We start from the raw sequence: 24,117 nt of genomic DNA, 5'->3' as shown, positions 1-24,117 counted from the left end.
GCCCGTCCACGGGGAGATGACGGCGTGGGGGAGGGCGGCCCCGCAGAACTAAATACATGGTCATCACACATCGCGGTGGGGTGGGAGGGGAGAGCAAGGCGCCCCGAGGGAGAAGCCTTTGTGAAACAAGGACGTGGAGCCCAAGGGTGACAAGAGTCAGACACGAGCGGGAGAAGAAGCATTCCCAGCAGAGAGACCCAGGCGGGCCCTGGGGCGGGCAGAGCTCGGGACCCTGAGGCTGGAGTCCTGTGCGGGGCAGGATGGAGTGGGAGGGACCCCGGCTCACAGGGTGCTACGTGCCCGGTGGGGACAGGAGTTTCCTAAGTGCACAGACTTGTCACACTGGAGGACCCTGCTTTAATTTAACTTTTTAAAAAATAAATTTGTTTATTTATTTTATTTATTTTTGGCTGTGTTGGGTCTTCATTGCTGTGCACGACCTTTCTCTAGTTGCGGCGAGCAGGGGCTACTCTTCATTGCGGTGCATGGGCTTCTCATTGCGGTGGCTTCTCTTGCCGTGGAGCACGGGCTCTAGGCGCGCGGGCTTCAGTAGTTGTGGCTCATGGGCTCAGTAGTTGTGACTCACAGGGCCTAAAGCGCAGGCTCAGTAGTTGTGGTGCACGGGCTTAGTTGCTCTGTGGCATGTGGAATCTCCCCGGACCAGGGCTCGAACCCATGTCCCCTGAATTGGTGGCAGATTCTTAACCACTGCGCCACCAGGGAAGTCCCTAATTTAACTTTAAACAGTCACTGCTCCGGGAGAATGAGCTGGAAAGGGCAAAGAGAAGAGAGGGAGCAGCTAGGGACTGTTGTGAGTCAGGCCAGAGTGTGTACAGCGGCTGGAGGGCAGGCAGCGGCAGTGGAGGGAGGGCGGGTGAGCAGGGGCAGCAAGGCCTCCTCTGACCACCTCTGCGCCGCGTGGACGGAGATGCCAGTCACTGAGACGCCTGGGAGGGAAGCATTGCTCGGAGCCAGTCTCCGAGGCTCCTATGGGCCATCGAGTGTATCGACTGGGAAGCATCCACAGGTTTGGGAATCATCCACAAGTACGTGGTTTCTAAAGGGAAGGAGTGGACGAGACCACCCAGGAGAAGAGTGTGGAGTGAAGAGAGAAAAGGGGAGGGAAGCAGCCGAGACAAGAGCGCAGGGCTGAGCTGAGGGACGCCCACCCGAGATCAGGCCGAGAGGAGCCTGGGGACGGGGACCCCCGGGAGCTGCGGCCGGAGGGAAGCAGGAACCCGGAGGGGTTGTGTCACTGAGGCCGAGGGAGGACATTCCACGAGGTGTGTGGGGTCCACGGATGAGGCTCTGAGAGGTGGGGCAAGGTGGAGGTGGAGGGTGGCCTTCGCAGGTCGGTTCTGGTAAAGAGACGGAGGTGACTTCCCTGGGTTCCGGACCGGCTGAGAGAAGGTGAGGCCGGGGCAGAGGGAAGCAGAGGCAGCGTGTGACAGCCGGCCGTCTCCTCACTTGGGGCCCCTTGCCAGCTGGGCCACAAACTTCTGCCACCTCTCCTCCCAGGTCGCCATGGCCAACTGCTTCTCCGGCTCCGACAGGGTGCTGTACCTGTGGGGGAGGGGCGCCCGGGTCAGCCTGGGGAGGGGCGGGAGGGGACCTCGGATGCTGGCAGGGCACCATGTCCCCAGCCCGAGAGCAGTCACAGGCTAAGAGACGATGCGGAGAAGCGCACGGAAAGCTTCAGGCCTCCGCCCAAACCTCGCAGCGGTCAACACAGGCGGTGACCAAAGAGGAGAACACGTACACCCACCTGATGGAGTTCATGGCCAGCTGTTTGAGTGTCCTCAGGTCAGCCGTCATCCCCCCGATGCCCATGAAGACCTCGTAGAAATCATAGGACAAGCCTTTGGCTCCAAAAGTAGCGGGGTCATCAGAGCTGATGACCATGGGGTACCCGGTGGCCATCAGCACAGCTGCAGGGTGGTTTCTTAGGTCAGACACCAGCTTCAGAACCTGCCCAGTCAGAGACAACCGTGCATCCATGAAGAGCCGTCACGAGGAAGGTGAGGCCGTGCGATTCCTCGTTTTCTCCACAAACATCTGGTCTCTCTTGGTCCTGCTCGCAGCAGCTGTCCTAAGCACAAAGCCCCAAGCAGCTGCGCGGCAGTGGGACCCCACACTACCCTCTGCGTGTCCGTCCCGGGCCCCTTTAGCTTTGTTCACAGCTTCACCCACAATCCCGCCCCACTGGGGACCCTCATTACTAAGAACGGTTTAGGCAAAGTCCATTCCTACATAACTTCACAAACGGGAGTGAGAGAGTGGAGGGACAGAGAAACCAAGGGAGTTAACGGAGAGATTACGCAGGAGAAATGTTGGTCGTGGCTGGGGGAGGAGAGTGCCCTCCACCGGCCCCAGGGAGCCTGCGTACCTGGTTGGAGATGGGACAGACCTCGACGGGGATGTCCTTCTTCCAAGCCTCAGCCCAGACGGCCGGGTGTTTGCTCAAAGCAAACCCGTGGCCAATCCTGGTCGAGTTCAGTATCAGGGCATCCAGAACGTTTCTGTCTGCGGAAGTACCCTGCCAGTCTAGGAATAAAGGGGGTGGGTCTTCATTAGGATGGATGGGACCCACAGACCATCTGCAGGTGAAGGGCCCAGACTCCCCAAGCAGGAAAAGGAAGAGAAATGAACACTAACACAAGAGCGCACACGCGCACACGTTTTCCTTATGACGATGCTGAAGAGAGGTGCGGCCTGCCTATAGGTACGTATGTATGTATGTACGTATGTAACAGTTGAGGAAGTTGAAACCCACACGGGCTTTATACACTCAGGAAAGGTCCTCAGGTAGGAGGCAGCAAAGCTGGGTTTCCAGCCTTGGCCTACCCGACCCACCGTCCATATTCTTTCTTTCCATTTCATGTTTGTTTCCAGAGCTGTTTTCTGGGAATTTTATGTGTAGGATCTCTACAAGAATGTGCTGCAGACTCGGTCACTATAATGATTTGTACGTACTTTAATTTCTATCTTTAACAGAACTCTTGGGACAACCCGTAGCAGGATGGCAACAGCCGGCAGGAACCAGCCACCCCGAGGCAGCTTTCCGCTGGCAGGGCCTCGCTGGAGGTGAGCAAGGCAGTTCTGAGTCTGCCAGCCTGGGGGCGAGGGTGTGGGTGAGGACTCCTGCAGCTTCCCCCCCCCCCCGCCCCGTACAAGGAGGTGCCCTGGAGGAAACAGCTCCTCTTTGGTCACGCCTGGTTGTGACTTCACTATCTGTGACCAAGTGGGGTGAAATCCCAGACAGAGAAAGAAAGCAGAGGTTGCTTATTGCGGGAGATCACAGAAGACCTCATTGTGAGACCCAGGTGTGAGGGAGGGCCCCATGCTTGGATGCCAAAAGCATCCTGACTGATTCACATGTGAAATGTGAAAACTCCACTTTTCTGTTGGGAATGAAACCCAAGTATTCCCATTGCTGGTGAGGGCATGTGCTTCAGGTGGATTTTCACTAGTTTCCTAACTAATACTTCTTTTCAAATATTTTTTTCTTTTTAAATAAAGGTATCAAATACCCAAGTCCTGGCAAAATCCTCTCCTAGGACCATGCGTCTTGGAACTGAGATGATTTCACAGAGGTGAGTATGATTTTCCCAACCAAACCACGCCGTCTTCAAGGCTAACGCCCCCACTACACACACCCCCTGACCCATCTCCACTTCCCCATCCCCACAAACAATTCTTTAAATCTTCTAGAACAGCTTGGATCTAAATGAACTTGAAAATAATGTCAGGAAAAAGAGATTAACATGGGATTTCCCTGGCGGGACTTCCCTCGTGGTCCAGTGGTTAAGACTCCACGATCCCTGGTCAGGGAGCTAGATCCCGCATGCCGCATGCCACAACTAAGAGCTCGCATGCCACAACTAAGACCCGGGGCAGCCTATATAAATAAGTAAATAAGAGATTAGTGCACAGGAGCCTTCCTCTGGGAGATGATGCGAGACCCCAAGGTTAGAGCCCGGCTGTGAAATCCCGGCTCCCACGGCTCTGCCATTTTCTCCTAGGTCTTCTCGGGTGGCAGGAGCCTAAGGTGCTCTGAGGGGTGCCAGTCGGGATGCAGCAGGTCTAAGCCCCGCAAACCTTCCCTGGGATCTGATGTCGCAGCTGTGACCGGGTGCTGCTTCTGCTGAGGGTTGACATGGTTTTTTGGGGTTTTTTTTGTGTGTGTTACGCGGGCCTCTCACTGTTGTGGCCTCTCCCGTTGTGGAGCACGCTCTGGATGCACAGGCTCAGCGGCCATGGCTCACGGGCCCAGCCACTCCGCAGCATGTGGGATCCTCCCGGACCGGGGCACGAACCCGCGTCCCCTGCATCGTCAGGCGGACTCTCAACCACTGCGCCACCAGGGAAGCCCAAGGGTTGACATGTTTTATTTAAGGTCTGGAATGTCTGGAGGCTGAGCGATGACCAGTGAGCCCGTGGACTGAGCTTTGAGGAGCAGAGACATGGCTGGGCGGATGGCATTTCAGAAACAAGGGCAGCCAGGCTGCCTGAGTGGGGTGGGGTCCCCCCTTCAGCCTGGTGGATGTGGACAGGGCCTCCCAGACGCAGTCCCTCTCCCACCACCCTCTGGCGTGCCACTTTGCAGGTGGCACGGAAGCACCCCGGAAGCACAGTTCATGCCTTATAAAAAGGAGATCATCAGAAATGTTCCCAGCTCCTTACTGTGGACCAGTTGCCGTGTTTGGCTGGAGCCTTGGGCTCCTCACCTGTGAATGGGGGTAACAGCGCCCTCCTGGCGGGACCGGCTGAGAGCTGGGAATAATGTATGTGAGGGGCACAAACGCCCTCCTTCTCTGGGCGTTGCTGTCAGGACGGATGTGATCATGTACGTGAAAGGGACAGGTGCCGCGAGACGCCTTGGGGCTGTCAGTCCGCTTCCCGGTGTCCCGTCTGTGCCCTCAGAGATGGCCAGGGCCCCTGCCCATCACCCCCTCTGTCCCCGACGGGGTCACAGGCTCACCTGTCTCTCCGGCGTGGAAGAAGTAAGGCAGCTTAATGCCCAGCGAGGCTGGAATCATCAAAACCTCCTTGTAGTCATACAGGGAGTGGCCCGTGTCCTCTCGCCCCACCTGCAGGACAGAGTGGGGGACCTTGCTGGTGTGCCCTGCAGCCCTGTGCCTGCCAGCACTGCTGAGGCCTCAGGCACACAGCCTTTTGAGAGGGACCAGTCGCGGGACTGGGAAAGAAAAAGAGAGTGCGTTGCCCCGAAACAACTCCCCCCTTATTCAGAGGCTGTACCTCGACCCTCCCAGCCTTTGCGTGGTGTCCTGCACACGGCCTTCCCAGCCCTGCGCTCCAGCCCGAGCTCCTTGTTGGGGGAGAGAGAGACTCAGAGAGACACAGAGACAGAGACAGAGAGGGCGGGAGAGCCTGAGCCCTAGACCAGGGTCGGGAGGACTCTGGCCTTCGCCCCCTGGGGTCCCCGGGCCTGGCAGCTCCCAGCAGAGTCCCTCAGCGTCCGGCTCTTCAAAGGAAGCCCCACCCCCAGGGGCGGGAGTGAGAGAGCCTTGGGAGAGAGAGCGGGGAGGAGCACTGACACTCTCGTGCTAACACAAGCTGGGTGCTCAGCGCAGCAGGACGGAGAGCAGACCCCAGGAAACGTGGGGCTCGGGAGCCGACCCTTTGAACAACACCAGCCCGGCTTCCCTCGAGGACTGGTGCACCTGAGTCCTGTAGGGACCGGTCGGGAGGCGCCGTGCACAGAGGGGAAAAGGGGATGGAGAGGCCGGATCCCTTGTGCAGCCCCCAAGGACCCCAGGAGGACACACTGGTCCAAAGAAAACAATTCCTTGAGATCCGCTTCGGGGGCCCTGGTGGGTCTGAAAGTAAGGGCTTCAGCACAGTCTCGAGTAAAATGTGCAGATTCTGGAAGAGGGGGTCAGGGGTGCATTTAGCCAGTTAGATTAATTTAGCCTCTTAATGAGATTAAGGAGTTGTCACCTGGAAGTGTGGCCTGGTTGTTATTTGGGGCAGGGGGGTAAGGGGGATTTGGAAACAGCTGGGGTGAAGGGGGCGGGGCCGCTTTTGGATCCTGGATGGTGCGCTCAGGCCCAGCCCCGTGTCTCCTTCCAGACACCCCAGCCCTGGGCTGCAGCTTGAAGAGCGATGTGTCGTGGGCACTGAGGCCAGAGCAGGGCGGAGGCCGGGGAGTGGGGGGCAGCCCCTCATCCTGGCCCTTCCTTGTTCTGGAGCTTCCCTTTCTAGCCTTTTTCTGAACTTTTCTGCTCTCCCTTCCCCGCCCCCCAGGCCCCGAGGGAGGGTCTCAGTGGTGCCGGCCACCCAGCTCTTCCCAGAGGGCTTTGGGCTGGGCCCATTACCAGGTCAAACCCCGCCACCATCCCGGGGAACTTGGCTCGAAGTTCCATGGCTGTCTGGATGGATTTCGTGATGGTGGACGCATCTTTGGACCTGTGGGAGAGATGGAGAGAAGCACGGGCGCAGGCTCCTCAGGGCCAGTGGGTGTCGTGAGCGCCCCTCACGGCCGGTCTGGCCTCATCCAGGGCACCCAGCCACCCTTCCCACACCACCCCGCCCCATCCAGGATGTTGTGCCCACCAAGTGCCACATCACGGAGAAATTCTGCCCAAATCCGTCCTTTCAAGGACTCCGACGGGGTCCACAGAGAGCATAGGCTCTGGAAAGCCAGTGGGGACGGGGACCCACAGGGTCAAAACAAATAACGCAGTTTTATTTGTCTGCATTTGGCTGAAGCAAAGCAGCCATGCCCGAAGCTTGCCCCGCATCCCTGAGAGGATGGTCCTGGATGTGCCCAGCCCACTGCTCCCTGGGCACCTGTGAAACACCACAGGCCACCCAGTCCCTGCCAGGGCAGGTGGGCCTGGGCCCTGGTTCCGTCAGCAAGGCCTGGGCACTGCAGAAACCACACGACCAAAGTGTCTCTTCTCTCCCGCACGTCTCTCTCCCTTCCAGCCCAGGGCAGGGAAAAGGCGGGAGTGACACCACGGAAGCACAAAGAGAAAAGGTGCAAGTCCGTGATGGGGCCGAGGCACTGGCCCACTTGTTCCATCCCTGGCTCTGTGAGCCCCACACCTGCCCGCCCCTCCTCTGTGCCGGGAGCAGCTGCCTCTGTCCCAAGCGCCAAGGGGACGCCGTGCAGCCACGCTCCTGCCCCCGGCCCCCGGGAGCCTCCACCGTCCTCCACTGCCGGCTCCACCCTGGCCCACCAGCTCCGGCAGCCCCAAGTCTCACCAGGAGGGGAGGGGGCTCCAGGGAGGTCTGACTGCCCTCCCACCTCCCCCCGCGGGGGGCTGAGCAGGTGGGGTCCGCCCTCCCCAAACCCTCCAGCTGGACACAGCACCGACGGTCCAGACTGGCTGCTTTTTGACAAAAGGGAGACCCTTCCTCGGTAAAACCCGAATTCCGCCGTAGGCTTCCTTCTCTTGCTTAGGGCAAGGGTGAGTCTTTCTTTGCAGCTCCCACACAGAGGTCTCCACACAGACGTGGCTGCCGTGAGGCAGAACCCAGCCGCAGATTGAAGCAAAAAACATTCAGGCAAAAACACTAAACCCATAACTGATGACCCATTCACAGCCTGGAATGATCTGGAAAGTTGCCACAGCTCTTCATTCCAGCCTGGTCGTGATTTCAGAGTGGATTCTGCACTCCCGCTACGGCACGTGGAGTCCCCGGGGGCTCTAGCCCCAGCCTCCCAGCCCCTCCTCACCCCTTTCTCCTCTCCCTCCCCCCCACCATCTCTTCCTAGCTGCTTCAGCCTCAGCCATGCTCGCTCTCACCTGTGATCCGAATAAATGAGTTTGATTCCAATAAACCCAGGATGCTCTTTTGCAAAATTATGAGCCACTTCTTCGTACAACCTCACCGACCACTCTGGGCTGTAGACCGTCCCGTTCAGTTCATACACCTGCGAGGGAAGCATGGTCCCGACCAGATGTCAGAGGTGAGCAGGGCAGATCTCCAGTCCCAACTGCCAACAGTCTCCAAAACTAGGTTGGACTCTGTGATTTCCTTGTTCAGTGCCTGTGACGGCCTCTGGGGTTGACCAGAAGTCCCAGCCCCGAATGGGATAATGCTCTTTGGGGCCACGAGGCTGGGGTGTCTGCCTCTTGTTCAGGGCTGGGTCCTGGCACCTGGAACAGTGCCTGGCACGTGGTCGGTGCTCAGTAAGCATTTGTGCAGCGAATGAGGAACAGGCTCGCTGAGGACAGGACACAAGCCACAAAGGGTGTTCCAAGGACCCACTTCATCTCCCCACTCTCCCACCCCGAGGCGGGGGACCCCTGAGGTGGCCAAGCCACTAGGGACACCAAGAGTGCAATGGTCAGGGGCAGAGTAGGAAGAGCCAGCGGTGCACAGTAGGTGACACAAGAGAAAAGCTGCGGAGGGGAAATGCAGGCTTTTTGCTTGTCCATCACTGGGGGTCCTGAAGGGTATCAGAATGTGCTACCCCCAAAGATCCCACTTTTACATAAGGATTATTTTGAGCTGAAGGCAGTTAAGAAGCACAAAAGCAGACAGAGCTCTGTGCCCTCCTTTCTGCCTCAGAGCAGGACTTATGTTTCTGTCTGTGAAGGCGCCCCCTTCCAGCCCCCATATTCCAGGAGAACAGCCCTTATCACTGGAGACAGAAACTGGGATCCAAGCTGGATCTGAACAGACAAACCTGACTAAAATAACCCCTGTCTTCTATTAGTTCCCCCATACACTTACCTCCCCACAATTTACTGCACCTGGAAGCCCACACCTTTTTTCCTTTGTCTTATTGCTTTTCCACAATTTCTCACCATTTGTTAAAATACTGCAGTATATAAGAACCTGGTCTACCTACTTCTTTGGGTCTTCACTTCTGTTCTATGAAGGTCTCCGTGCACGTAAAAATTAAACGTTAACATCAAATAAAATTTCTATGCCTTTTCTCCTGTTAATGTGGCTTTTGTCAGTTTATTTTATTTTTTATTTTTTAAATATATTTATTTATTTATTTTTGGCTGTGTTGGGTCTTCATTGCTATGCACCGGCTTTCTTTAGTTGCAGTGAGCAGGGGTTACTTTTCGTTGTGGTGCGCAGGCTTCTCACTGTGGTGGCTTCTCTTGTTGCAGAGCATGGGCTCTAGGCACGTGGGCTCAGTAGTTGTGGCTCACGGGCTCTAGAACGCAGGCTTGGTAGTTGTGGTGCATGGGCTTAGTTGCTCCGCAGTATGTGTGATCTTCCCGGACCAGGGCTCGAACCCATGTCCCCTGCATTGGCAGGCGGATTCTTAACCACTGTGCCACTAGGGAAGCCCTGCTTTTGTCAGTTTAATTTGCACATCCCAAGAACAGAACGTAAGAAGGTAAAGGAAACTTATTTTCTTCCTTTCCTACTTACAAAGTTTTGTGGGGTTTTTTTGGCTGTGTTGGGTCTTCGTTGCTGTGCGCGAGCTTTCTGTAGTTGTGGTGAGCGGGGGCTACTCTTCGTTGCGGTGCGTGGGCTTCTCATTGCAGTGGCTTCTCTTGTTGCAGAGCACAGGCTCTAGGTGCATGGGCTTCAGTAGTTGTGGCACGCAGGCTCAGTAGCTGTGGTTTGCAGGCTCTAGAGGGCAGGCTCAGTAGTTGTGGTGCAGGGGCTTAGTTGCTCCGTGGCATGTGGGATCTTCCCGGACCAGGGCTCGAACCCATGCCCCCTACATTGGCAGGTGGATTCTTAACCACTGCACCACCAGGGAAGTCCCCAAAGGATTTTTTTAAAGAATGCTTTTCTTGTTACTGATCAAGGCATTCTGTTAGAATCTTCAAATCTTTGATGCTGTACTCCAGCAGTTCTCAAAGGATAGTCAGGGAGCCGCTTAGGGTCCCCTAGACTTTTGCAAAGTCTACAAATTCAAAACTGTCTTCATAAAAATGTTGAGATGTTTTCTTTTTTTTTTTTTTTTTTTTTTTTGCGGTATGCGGGCCTCTCACTGTTGTGGCCTCCCCCGTTGCGGAGCACAGGCTCCGGACGCGCAGGCTCCGGACGCGCAGGCTCAGCGGCCATGGCTCACGGGCCCAGCCGCTCCGCGGCATATGGGATCCTCCCAGACCGGGGCACGAACCCGTATCCCCTGCATCGGCAGGCGGACTCTCAACCACTTGCGCCACCAGGGAGGCCCGAGATGTTTTCTTTTTCACTCTAATTCTCTCAGAGTGTACAGAATTTTCCAGAAGCTGCATCATATATGGCAATATTGCTCTGACACAAAATAGATGGTGTAATTGTGTAGGCTTGTGCTTTGAAAATTTCTCAGTTTTAGTTTCTAATACTGGTTATATTGTACAGGATATAGTAGATATAATCCACATAAACAAAAGCCCTTTAGGATCCTCAAAGATTTTGTGAGTAAAAGTTTGAGAACCATTGTATTAACTCAACCCAAAATTATTAGCTGACGTCATCTTGGCATTACCCACCTGATCTGCAGAAGGGAAGGACAGAATTCTGCCCCGTGCCTTGACTGCTCCGTCATTACAAGTCACCTGTCCAGACACCCCAACTGGGTCGGAGATCCCTGAGAGCGGGGTCCGTGTCGCTTGACCTTCCCACCTCCTCTCCTAGGACCAGAGGAGGAGCTCCAGAAACAAGCTTTAACCTAAGAAGAGTGCTGTCTACTTGCACCTTTTTCTTTTCTTTTTTTTTTTAATTCCCCGACCCAGGATCGAAAATGCACCCTCTGTAGTGGAAGCGCGACTGGACCACCAGGGAAATCCCTACTTGCAGCTTTAAAAATACTAAGACAGGGCTTACTGTACAGCACAGGGAACTATACTCAATACCTTGCAATAACCTATAATGGAAAAGAATCTGAAAAAGGATAGATACATATATATGTGTGTAACTGAATCACTTTGCTGTACATCTGAAACTAATACAACATTGTAAACTAACTAGAGTTCAATTTAAAAAAAAAAAGTGCTAGGTCTTTCCTCGCGGTCCAGTGGTTAGGACTCCACGCTTCCACTGCAGGGGGCGTGGGCTCCATCCCTGTTTGGGGAACTAATCCTGCCTGCTGCACAGTGCGGCCAAAAAAAAAAAAAAGTAAGTCCCACACGGCACGTTTTAGGGGATGGGTGGATAGACAGATGTTGGAGGGGCACAGGAGACAAAAGAAAGGAACTTAAATATATAGATCAACACATGACATTCTGTCTAAAGGAAGATCCCTGGCAGGTTAATCGAGTCTGCATGGCTACACAAGAGGTGCCACGGAGGCCTGATGGGGCTGCACTCAGGGTGGTTTCCACTCATGGATTCTGTCAGCGGTCCCACTGCTAGTTCCCGTGGCACGGAGAGCCACAAGGGCAGATGCTGAAGGCGCATCCAGTTCATTTCCTGGTCTTCCGGCACCCCAGTAAGTCTCCCTTGGGGCCGCCCAGGCCCTAAGCTCATGCCCCTCTGGCCTCCAGCCTCTGCCCAGGAAACTGCAGCCTTGATGGGAGCACCAAGATGGGAATCTGAAAACTCAAGAGCCCCCCACTTCCAGGAGTGGAGACCCTTTCCAGTGTGAGACCTGCAGCCCCTCACAGCCGCACTGGTGCAGTTAGAACAGGCTCTGAAGCCAAGCCTCAGAGGAAAGTTCTCAGCTGGTTTGAGGTTGTGGTCAGCCTTCAGGGTTCAGGCTCCAGTGAGATACAATATATTCCAAACCAATCATACCTCAGAGGCTTGTTGCAAGGATCAAATGAGTTAATATTTGTAAAGCACTCAGAAATGATAACTAGGTCATATGGTAGTTCTATTTTTAGGGGTTTTAAAAAATAAATTTATTTTATTTATTTCTTTTTGGCTGCGTTGGGTCTTTGTTGCTGTGCGTGGGCTTTCTCTAGTTGCGGTGAGTGGAGGCTACTCTTGGTTTCGGTGCGTGGGCTTCTCATTGCAGTGGTTTCTCGGCTCTAGGTGCGTGGGCTTCAGTAGTTGTGGCTCACGGGCTTAGCTGGTCCACGGCATGTGGGATCTTCCTAGACCAGGGCTCGAACCTGTGTCCCCTGCACTGGCAGGCGGATTCTTAACCACTGTGCCCCCAGGGAAGCCCCTATTTTTAGTTTTTAAAAGAACCTCCATATTGTTCTCCATAATAACACAGCACTCCCACAACTGGGCATATACCCTGAGAAAACCGCAATTCGAAAAGATACATGCACACCAATGTTCACTGCAGCTCTATTTACAATAGCCAGGACATGGAAGCAACCTCTAAATGGCCATCGACAGATGAATGAATAAAGAAGATGTGGCACATGTATACAATGGACTATTACTCAGCCATGAAAAGGAACAAAATTGGGTCATTTGTAAAGACATGGATGGACCTAGAGTCTGTCATACAGAGTGAAGTTAAGTCAGAAGGAGAAAAACTAATATCATATATTAACACATATATGTGGAATCTAGAAAAATGGTACAGATGAACCTATTTGCAGGGCAGGAATAGAAACAGAGACGTAGAGAATGGACATGTGAACAAAGTGGGGGAAGGGGTGTGGAATGAACTGGGAGATTAGGTTTGACATAAATACGCCACCATGTGTAAAAAAGATAGCTAGTGGGAACCTGCTGTATAGCACAGGGAGCTCAGCTTAGTGCTCTGTGGGGACCTAGATGGGTGGGATGGGGGGCGTGGGAGGGAGGTCCAAGGGGGAGGGGATATGTGTATACCTATAGCTGATTCACTTCATTATACAGCAGAAACTAACACAACGTTGTAATGCAACTATACCCCAATAAAATTTTAAAAAAGAAATGATAACTAGTAATACAGTGTTGTTATTAGCAACCTATCACCAGATGCAGAAAAACAACTCAAATCTGCAGTTGTCCTAGGAAGATGAGTTACCATTTAAGAATGTAACAACCTGTAAGTACAAGAAGGGGTCTGTCATTCAACTAAGGCTCAGTGATACAAAAGCGGCTATGTCCCTATAATAAGCCCCCTTGGATTAAAAACACATTGGACTCAATTTAGATTATCTCAAATCTTACAGTTTACTTGAGGCAGTGTAAATTTGTGGGGAAGTTATTCAAACTACATACTACTTTCATAAACTAGTATAAGATTACAAATTCCCGTTGTCTATGATATTATGGAATTAAAGAATTTGAAGCTGACGGAACAGAAAGGAAACTTGGAGGCAGTGTTGCTTAAGGTCACACAATTAGTTTGTGTCAGATCAGAAACTAGGACTCAGAAGCTCTAGTTCCGAATACAACCAGCTTTCACTTCTAGAGCCCGATTCACTTAAAAAGCATTAACTGAGCTTCTGCTATGTGCCAGGCATAAGCCAAGAGCTTTCATTTAATCCTCAAAACTGCACTGTTAAGTAGGTCTTATGTTACAGATGAGGATTTTGAGGCTCCCTGGCTGGAGTGGGGGGCTGGGGGTCGGCGGCATCGCGGTGCAGGGGCGATGTATCAAAGTCTCCAACCACCTAGTGAGGAGAAAATGCCTGGATCCCACCCCGGATTCATTAAATCAGATTCTCTGGGGGTAGAACCTGGTTTTTTAAACTCGCCCAGGTGATTCCCATGTAATAATTCACCTCTAGGCTGAAGATCTACCATTTTTGTCAATTTCACAGCCCTGTTAAGAGCACAACCACAGCCTAACGTGGTAGGAAAGTGCGGCCATCAGGATTCTGCAGAGCGACACCAATGATGTGAAACACGGGGTCACTAGAGCAAAAAGCCAGGTGGAGTTTCTAATGAAGGATTCCGCTAAGAATCCAGGACAAAGCCCTGGGAGTGGGTAGGGGGAGCACTAGGACCGCTGGTTACACAAGTGACGGCATCCAAGAAGCCGTCCGCGAACGACCATCCTGAGCTCCCTCGGCCCCCGACGTGTCCCCCCCAAGACCGCCCACGGGGAAATGCCAGCTGGGCTAGCGCCTGTGCATAATCCCCTGGGAGCTCCTCTCGGAAGGCTGGCCCGACCCAGTCTGAGTCTCCGATTCCGGCCGAGGGGGCGGGGATGGGGCCCAGGAGATCAGACCCGCCTAGCAACTGTTGCTACGGGTGAGTGGCCTTTGTGATGGAGCATTAGTGACACAATAGGAGGCTGGGCAGTGGGATAGTCCATCAACATCATCCCAGGCCCTGAATTAGCCCCACAGGCAAGGCGGGGGAGGCAGGGGGCTCAGAAAAGAATTCCAGGGCAGACGTTTTTAGTTGTTAATGTGTTGATGGCTCCCCTACTCTGGCTAAGGGGGCGTTAGGCAAAGACTCCGGACTGCAAGGGCCCTTTGTTCCAGGGTCAGACCAGAGCAAACAGCAAATCCCATCCCCCTTAGTCTTCACCCCAGCCCAAATCCTGGCCGCCCTCCACCTTCAAGGAGCCCTGGCTGGGTGCCGGAGGAGGTGGGGAGAGAGGCTAGCTGGGCAGGTCCCCAGGGCAGACCCCAGAGCCAAGTGTCCCCAAGGGGCGTGGAGAGGGGGGAGGGGGGAGGAAGCAAGGTCCAATTCCTTGCAGCTTCCCCAAATACCTCCCCAGGGGCTCAGACCCTCTCTCCGCACCTCTCTCCCTCCTCTCCCCTTCCCCCTCAGGAGCCCAAGGCCCCTCCCCAAGGGGAGGCCTCCCTCCCACTCCCCACTCTGCGAAAGCTGCCAGGATGTGCCCACAGGAAGCGACACCCCCAGGCCGGAAGCCCATCGGGGAGCTCCTTTTGAGATGCGTGTAGCCCCACAGGGTTTCTCAAAACCCAGCACCCCAGCCCCTGTCCCGTCCCTACTTACTGCCCACATGGCCTGGGTCAGGCTCTTTGACCTTTCCGAGCCTCAGTTTCCACTTCTGCAAAGTGCAGGTTGTGAGGCTCAAAGGAGACAATGCAGATAAAGTGCTTTCAAAAGGTCTTGAAGTGTGGCCTGGGTCAGATCATCTGCATTGGAACCAAGGGGTTCAGAGGACAGGGGTGTTTAGCTAGTTAACTCGGCAGCTTCCTAGCCCAACCCAAGACCCAAGATTTGGGACCCTGGGAGGTCAGGGTCCAAAGAGCACCTCCAACTTAGTCCCATGTACACCTACCACCCCTAAGCGTGATTATCACCCCTGGAGTCTCTGGAGGACTCTGCCGGGTCTGAAATGACTCACAGCCATTTCCCTAGCTGGGAAACCAGGGCTGACATACACACAGGGATTCAAGGAGAGGAAGCCAGTCCCAAGAAGGTGGGGGGGGCGCGGTGTGGAGGCAGGGCTTAAACCAGACTCCAGAGGAGAATGGGCTTAGGGGGCGGGGCCCAGGCTGGGCGAAGGAAGGGATTTCAGGCCAAACAGGGCACTGGCTAATGGCTCTGGGAGATGCACTGTCCTCCACCCTACACAGGCTAGTCCAGGGCCAGCTCATCTCTTTCCGAAATTCTTCTCTTAGTAGAAGGGGGACTGGACCCTCTCTTTTCTTTTGAAAGGATCGTTTGTACTCAGGACTTATTGACTCTGCTCACAAGGCTGACGAAGACTCTCCTGGGGGCCAAGGTCAGGCCCACTCCCACTTCCCAATAATCAGAAATAGGTATGCAGGTCTGTGCTCAGCATTAAACCGGCAAACAATCACCAGATCCTGGTGGAGATGCACACCCTCACCTGGGCCGACCTCAAGGAGGTGTGAACATACCACAGGAAAAGGGAGTCATCCAGGATACACAGGAGAGTAGAGACCTGGAAGTGGGGGAAAGGGGGCCCTGACTCAGGACCGGAAGGACGGGTTCTCAGGGCTGGAGCAGCCTCCACGACAGGGTCCCCTGACCCTTCAACTCAAACTAGGGCAATAGAGTCAGTTTAGGGATCCCACCCAAGATTTAAAAATTAGACTCCGAATGCAAAAATATCAGATAGTTTGGCTTCAGGAGAAGTTAAGATTTGCCTTCAACCCAGGGCAATAGAAATAAAAACAAAAATAAACAAATGGGACCTAATCAAACTTAACAAGCTTTTGCACAGCAAAGGAAACCATAAAAAAACCAAAAAGACAACCTACGGAATGGGAGAAAATATTTGCAAATGCTGCAACTGACAAAGGCTTAATCTCCAAAGTATACAAACAGCTCATACAGTTCAACAACAAAAAAACAAACAACCCAATCGAAAAATGGGCAGATTTTAATAGACATTTCTCCAAAGAAGACATACAGATGGCCAGTAGGCACATGAAGAGATGCTCAACATCACTAATTATTAGAGAAATGCAAATCAAAACTACAGTGAGGTGTCACCTCACACCAATCAGAATGGTCATATTAAAAAGTCTACAGGGCTTCCCTTGTGGCGCAGCGGTTGAGAGTCCGCCTGCCGATGCAGGGGACATGGGTTCATGCCCCGGTCCGGGAAGATCCCACATGCTGCGGAGCGGCTGGGCCCGTGAGCCATGGCCGCTGAGCCTGCACGTCCGGAGCCTGTGCTCCGCAACGGGAGAGGCCACAACAGTGAGAGGCCCGTGTACTGCAAAAAAAAAAAAAAAAAAAAGTCTACAAATAACAAATGCTGGAGAGGGCGTGGAGAAAAGGGGACCCTCCTCCACTGTTGGTGGGAATGTATGTTGGTGCAGCCACTATGGAAAACAATGTGGAGGTTCCTCAGAAAACTAAAAATAGAGCTACCATAGGATCCAGCAATCCCACTCCTGGGCATATACCTGGACAAAACTATAATTCAAAAAGATACAAGCGCCCCTACGGTCATAGCAGCACTATTCACAATAGCCAAAACATGGAAATAACCTAAATGTCCATCAACAGATGAATGGATAAAGATGTGGTACATATATACAGTGGAATATGAGTCATCAAAAGAATGAAATAATGCCCTTTGCAGCAACATGGACGCAACTAGAGATGATCATACTAAGTGAAGTAAGTCAGACAGAGAAAGACAAATACCATATGATATCACTTACATATGGAATCTAAAATATGGCACAAATGAACCTACCTACAAAACAGAAACAGACTCACAGACGTAGAGAGCAGAACTGTGGTTGCCATGGTGGGGTGGAGGAGAGGGATGGCCGGGGAGTTTGGGGTTGGGCTGGGAGATGCAAACTCTTACATTTAGAATGGATAGACAAGAAGGTCCTACTGTACAGCACAGGGAACTATATCCGGTCTCCTGGGATAAACCATAATGGTAAAGAGTATTAAAAAAAGAATGTATATAAATACACTACCATGTGTAAAATAGATAGCTAAAGGGAACTTGCTTAGCACAGGGAGCTCACCTTGGTGCTCTGTGATGGCCTAGTTGGGTGGGATCGTAGGGGGAGGTCCAAGAGGGAGGAGATGCGTGTATGTGTATGGCTGATGCACTTCACTGTGCGGCAGAAACTAACACAACATTGCAAAGCAGTTATACTCAAAAAAAAAAAAAAAAAGAATGTATATATGTGTAAAACAGAGTCCCTTTGCTGTACAGCAGAGACCGGCACAGCATTGTAAATCAATTATATTTCAATTAAAAAAAATTGTCTTCAAGAGAGAATTTACTGATGTGGAAGCATAGGTGACTGGTCTGATTGATAATTTTCTCTGAAAACTGCATTCTGACTTTCTTGTGTATACATCTGTCTCTTATGACTTTGGTCAATGTGTGTCAGTCCTCTGGAGCCCTTTTACTTCTGGGTGTACAAACAGTAAAATTTCTGAGCCAACAAAGACCATGGAATATGGTAACAAAACCAAAATAGTGCCCCCCTTGAAGTCAGTCCAAATTATTGAGTGTGGCAAGGCCTTGGCACACTCAATAATTTGGATGAATGACGGACCAGTTTGGATACTGTCGGGGAAGCACTCTCAGCTGGACATCACATCTGTTCCCATCAAACACTCCACAAACATTCCAAGCTTTATAAACCTTGTCTGCCCTCACACCCCAACTCGGCTCCACGAGCGGTTTTGGTGCCACAGCTCCTGGGGCTCCCGCATCGAGTGGTCAGGGGAAGTTCCCTCCGCCCTCCTTTGTCAAAAGCCTTGGGTCCCCAGTGCGGAGTCCAGCCCAGGGACCCAGGCCCTCCTGTCAATCTTTAACTTGGTTAATCAGCCTGACTGTTGCCCTTGGGATTGCAGGTTGGCTTATTAGGTGTCACTTTTGCGTCCTGGCCTTTAAATTTCTCCAAACTGGGGGAAAGAGAGAGGACTTGTTTGGGGCCCTTTCATGTTGGGGGGGGCTGGCGGGGGGTCCCTTTGGCCCACCCAGCCTTAGGTAGTGCTGTTATCAAAACCTTTGTTTTAATCCCATCAATGTCCATTGTATTCATCCCATTTCTTTTTTTTTGCGGTAAGCGGGCCTCTCACTGTTGTGGCCTCTCCCGCAGGATCAGCGGCCATGGCTCACGGGCCCAGCCGCTCCGCGGCATGTGGGATCTTCCCGGACCGGGGCACGAACCCGCGTCCCCTGCATCGGCAAACGGACTCTCAACCACTGCGCCACCAGGGAAGCCCGTCATCCCATTTCTTAATAACCACCTATAGATTCCCACACTGCTGGGACCAGTCCTGTGACTCTTCCCTTAATGACCCTTTACAAATGTCTATCCTGTTGGAAAGAGTCCCGACCTCACCCTTCTTCTCACTCCCTTGTTAATTAATGGACCGTTTTTATTAGCATCTGTAAGACCCATGAGGCGAAGCTAGGACACTGAATTCCATACGGCTTCCCAAACCATTTTGTTCGTTTGAGTTAAGGTAACCTTTTGGTCTTAACATTGGTACCAATAAAACAGGTGTTTACAAGGAGAGGTCTCTAAAAAATTTACCAATTTAGAAGTTTTTCCAGTTCAAAGTATCCATCCTCTGGCCATTGACAGTAAGATCGTAATACCAACTCACACCATAAGGCTTCCGTTGGCTTAACCATGAACAGAAGAGGTGTCGCAGGAGAGTGCAAAGGACGCAGCTTCACGAGCTCCAGAAAGTTCGCCCCCAAGGATGGTCTAAGGAAGCAAAGGCGGCCGTGAAGTTTGAGATGACAGAGGCCCCTTGTGACAAACCCCCGGGAGCCGGCACAGTCGGACAAGGACGCTGGTTGCAAGCCCAGGTGTGGCCTGTGCTTCCGACCAGAGGTGACAGCTAGGAATCCCAGTCTATCCGACTGGCCATCAAATGCCCTGGTACCTGCGCCTTCCGGACGGCAGGACCAGCAAAGTTTTCTCACGGGTGCTGAGGCCAAACTCTCAAGACATAGAACAAGAAAAAAGTAAAACCAATCAGACCAATGGTTTTCCTCCTTATAACACAAAAGACAGAAACACAGAAAAACAGCGACCATCTCTGGGAGGAAAAGGATTCACAAGCCCAGAGCTCTCTTCCAAACTCACTGACCCAGAGGCCCTAAGGCCCTAAGGCCCAAGAACTAGCTCCACAAATATTTTCTCCTGCTAATCTGATTTTAGAAAAGAGAAAAAGGACTCTTAGCACTCCTGTTTCCAAAAGCCCCTGCAGGCAGAGATCCAGCAGACTGACAGGATAAGGATTCTCACCTTCTGCCAGGATCTCTGAGACACAGGAGCCTGGGGCCAGGGCTGTCCAGCCAGTAAGGTTGAATCCAGCTGCCTAGGCCAACTGGCCAACTGTCAGGGTGTAGGGGGGACATTTCCATCTACCCTCGAGGTTCTGGCTGGTCTGAGAATTAAACTGACATGAGACAGATTACCAGGAGAAAATCCAGCAAAAGTTTGATAACAGCTCTACGTGGGAGAGACCCAGGAAGACTGGGCCACTCACCCAAATGGCTGAAGCCCTCACCTTAAATACCATCTTCAGCTCAAGACAAAAGAGGATGTTGAGGGTAGGGGTTTGGGACTTCAAAGGGGAGGAAGGCAATTCACAGGGTGATAAAAAGCAAGTGTTTGGTAAACACATGTTTGCTGGGCCAGCAGGGACAGTGGGACAGAGTGGACTCTGGTGTCCAGGCCCTGAGGGGTCCCCCGACCACACCTGGCCATAGACTCTGCAGAGACTCTGGTACCGCTCTGTGCTGAGAATAGGCCCTTTAGGTGCTTTTAGACACTTAGGGGGAAGGTCAAAGTCTCTTCCTAAGTCTTTTGGGCCTTGATTGTTTCAGCTCGAAATAATCCACATGCCAAAGTGACCCTTATGGGGGCGAGTATGCTCCCCTACAGCGCAATGCACACACTCTTGTGAGCCCCCTTAAAGGTACTGGAAGAGCCTTCCAGTACCCCGGCTACTCCCTCAACCCCCAATCCCCACCTCCCCCCAGAAGTCCTCAGGAAAGTCCTCTTCCGTACCCACCAGAAGGGTCCTCTCTCGGCAGCACTTGACCCGCCCGGGCTCCCTGTGGGACGCCTCCCCAGCCTGGAGCCCCAGCCACCCCGCTGCCTCCCCCAGCTCAGGTCTGCAAAGCTGAGGTCAGCCCGTCTCAGGTACCTGAGACCCCATCACCCTTTGCTTCTGGCCAACATGCAAGGTCCTAGTGAGCGATTTGTTAATATTTTGACACTTTGGGATACTTTTGGACTCTTCTCAATCTTTTCCTTTTCTTTCTCTTTGACCTTTCTTCCTCAAAGTCAAATCAAATGTCTCTGTTGCCCCTAGAAGACCCGGTGCTCCACAGAGAGGGCCCCCAGGAACTCACCAGACCCCACTCTACCTGCAACTAGACCCATTTACCAGATGAAAGGCTCAGCGGGCCTTGCACCAAGGGCATCGTCCTGTGGGACTCACAGTAGCGCATTTGGATAGGAAAGGAGACAGTCAAGGATGGTCTGGGCACGAGGCACTGCCCAGAGTCCAGGGCAGGTGCCGAGGCATCAGCAGGCCCCATGCGTGTGGGGGGAGCTGGGCCGTGGGGATCCCGAGGGAAGGGAGGTGACGGGCAGTGAGGGGCACGTACCCAGTTTTTCAGGGCCAGCCCAGGGCTTCTTGCTCACATGGCCTCCGGAAAGGCACCAGGCCCCTTGGGGGTGAAGCCGGCCCTCGTTCCTGTGCAGCACTAGGGTGGGGAGCCCGTGAAGCCTTACAGGGTGAGAGCAGAGAGTCCAGCCTGAGCAGAGGAGAGCAGAGACGGACTCACCGGGTACAGCATGGTTCTGAGCTCCAGGTAGAGCACGTTGTCCTGGTAGAACTCCTCCAGGCCCTGGGAGATGTAGTCTCGGAATACCGGGGCGTAGTTCACGAGGCCCGCGATCGCGAAGAAGATGGTCTCGAACTTGGCCCAGACCATGTCTTGGTTTGCATAAGTCGCCTGGGGGTTCTCAGTCATCAGAGTGAAATTCCTCAGCAGGCTGTCAGGATACAAAGGGTGGGCAGAGGCTTGCTGCAGGCTGTCAACTCCGGCCTGAAGGACTCCTGCCCAGGCTCCCTGATGGAGGCCCCCCACCCTGGGACCTCCAAGTGCTCCCCAGGAGACACCTGGCAGGATGTTCCCACCAGCCAGGCTCTGCTGTCCCCCTTGGCCTCTTAGCCAGGCTGACCCCACTGAATGGACATCTCAGACCAAGCTCTCCTTGGAGGGTGCTATGCACTGAATTGTGTCCCCAAAATTCATATGCTGAAACCCTAATTCCCAGTGTGACTGTGTTTGGAGCTGAGGACTTTTCAGAAGGTAATTACGGTTAAATGAGGTCGTGAGGGTGAAGCCCTGACCCAGCAGGGCTGGTGTCCCAGACCCCAGGGGTGCGCGCACAGTGAGAAGGCGGCCGTCTGCCAGCCCAGCAGAGAGGCCTTGGAGAAACCTGCCCACACCTTGATCTTGGACTTCCAGCTTCCAGGACTGAGAGAAAATACATCTGTATTCTTTAAGCCACCCCGTCTGTGGTATTCCATTGTGGCAGCCCCAGCAAACTCAAGCCTGAGGTCCGATGGAAATAATCGTGGACTTGGCAGTACAGGACACAGCTTACTTCCCTGATTAGCCGATTACCAGCTGTGTGGCCTTGGGCGGCCTCCTTAAAATGCAGGCTGAGCTGCATTTTCTTACTCATCAAGGAAATACCTCAAGAAAGCCCTCTGTAGATGGTTCTACGATTAGAATAGTTATTAGAATATTTGTATACAAGTCTGTTAGGGAGCTGGCCATCAAGTTTTCAGGCTGTTTCATCCATCCTGGAACCTCTTGGCTTAGGAGCTGGGAATCCCCTTGTCTCCGGCCTTACTGACGGTCCAGGCAAATCCCGTTCGGTACAGCAGCAGTGTCGCTGGTCAAATCAGGTTTTTGGTTTTTTGTTTTTCAAATCGGGTTTTAAATGTACCAGGAACTTGCTGCGGATGGGAAAGGTGTTGAATGCCTTGGTGAAGCAAAGGATCCCATAAAGTTAAGAGAAAAAGCCTCCTGACTTTTTTAATGCCAGGCGTTTCTAGAAGGGTCTGTCCCATGGGGACACCGCACACGCCAACCCCACCTGCGCAGGTGCGAGACGGGTTCTTCCCGAAGCACCACCCACCTGTGGTCAAACTCGGTGACGTTCGGCAGCCCCTTTCGAAACTTCTCCAGCAAAACCCACGCGGGACATTCTGTTGTGTTCAGGGTGGGGGGAGTCGGGTGAGCAAATCTGAACTGCGGGGTCCCCCTCGGGGTGAGGCAGAAATAGCAGTGGGGCCTGTAGGTGACGTTTCTCACCAGCCAGTCCATGCTGACGATGCTGAAGTCGTGGATGTGTAAGGCAGCCCCTGCAGGGAGAGGGGCGGTGGGGGTGAGGCGAGGGCAGCGGGTGCCGGACCCTCTGAAATGCTGTCTCCTAGGCTATAGTCCTCCTTTTGCCCCAAATAAAACTGAACTCCCAGCTCTCACGTTGTGCATTTTTTTTCCAGTGGACAGTAGCAATGAAGTAGTAGAAATGTATTGGGTTTTTTTTTTTGTTTTGGGGGGTGTTTTTTTGCAGTACATGGGCCTCTCACTGTTGTGGCTTCTCCCGTTGCGGAGCGCAGGCTCTGGACGCGCAGGCTCAGCGGCCATGGCTCACAGGCCCAGCCCCTACGCGGCATGTGGGATCTTCCCGGACTGGGGCACGAACCCGTGTCCCCTGCATCGGCAGGCGGACTCTCAAGCACTGTGCCACCAGGGAAGTCCTAGAAATGTGTTGTTTATCCAGGACACATCCTCTTCGGTAACTTAGCCCCTGGAAAGGCTAGAAGAATGTATGCAGGGAGGGATAGGGTTCTTACAGGGGACGACTTCCAGCCCTGCCAGGGATGCCTGGTGATGTCCAAGACCCCTCCCTGCCATCTGTCTGAGGCCGAGTCCCCTTGGAGCCAGGGTTTTGGTTTCAGGGTGGATGGCAGCCACGTGGAGCCCCCGCCCCCAGCCCACCAGCAAGGACTAGGGCTCAGGGCCCCAGTGGAGTCTGGGCTCCACTCAGAACAAGAACCACCGGCTCCAATTTAGTACCTCCTATGTCCCCAGGACCCCAGAACCGTCCCCTCTAGACCCCTACCTTTTGGCATCTTCTTCAGGATGTTGAACACTGCACTTTTCTCAATGAGGCTCTTGGCTTGGAAGAAGTGCATGCTGGGTGGGATGCTCCCCGCCCTCAGGGCCTCCAGAATCTCAGCCTCCTTGAGGGCCCCGAGCCTCTGGTTGGCCAGCTCCTCCTCCTGCTTCAGCACCAGCTGCCCCCCGATCCGCATCATCTTCTCTCTCATCAACAGCCGGTTTCGTGCTTCGTCTCCGGATGTGGCCGAGCAGAAATAAGACATGGCCACGGCCAGCAGCAGGGTGGACAGGGCTGGCCGCCCTGACACGGACATTGGGATGCCTGGAAGAGGAAATCGCTCTGCTGGACACTTGGGAAGGGGGCAAGCTGAAGAGTTTAGTGTTGAAGCTGGACTGCCCTCCTCCCATCCTATACTCCGATGACCAGGAGGCAGCTTGTACACGACACTTCTCCTTCCCTGAAATCCCAGAGAAGAGACCTCTGGGTACAGACAAGGGAGGTTTCCCCACCGAAAAGTTCATCATGAGGCCTCCCAGACCAGGGCTTGTCCTCCGCGAGCCCTGCTCACATGCACAGGAAGACACTGACATCGGAGTTTTAGTGTTTCACTTCTAAATACAACCGGAGAGCAGAGGGTCACGAGGCTTATGAAGAAAGGCTCCAACGTGACAAAGGAACTTAAAAAATATCACAGAGAAGGAACTAGCACAGGAAATGAAAGAAAGTCCAGAAGAACCAT

General features: G+C 53.4%; 1 protein-coding gene across 1 annotated transcript; it reads right to left on the bottom strand.

The window, feature by feature from the left end:
* Window positions 1-1,463: 1,463 nt before the first annotated feature.
* On the bottom strand, window positions 1,464-24,117 carry ADA2 (adenosine deaminase 2). The gene is given in 11 exon segments (XM_060113650.1): window positions 1,464-1,563; window positions 1,766-1,968; window positions 2,387-2,544; window positions 4,982-5,090; window positions 6,339-6,429; window positions 7,776-7,903; window positions 21,020-21,230; window positions 22,389-22,614; window positions 23,379-23,739; window positions 23,741-23,923; window positions 23,926-24,117. Coding segments are annotated over 11 exon segments (1,962 nt in total).

The sequence above is a fragment of the Mesoplodon densirostris genome, chromosome 11, assembly GCF_025265405.1.
Source record: "Mesoplodon densirostris isolate mMesDen1 chromosome 11, mMesDen1 primary haplotype, whole genome shotgun sequence".
Taxonomy (NCBI): Eukaryota; Metazoa; Chordata; class Mammalia; order Artiodactyla; family Ziphiidae; genus Mesoplodon; species Mesoplodon densirostris.
This window is presented reverse-complemented; position numbering and strand designations above follow the sequence as displayed.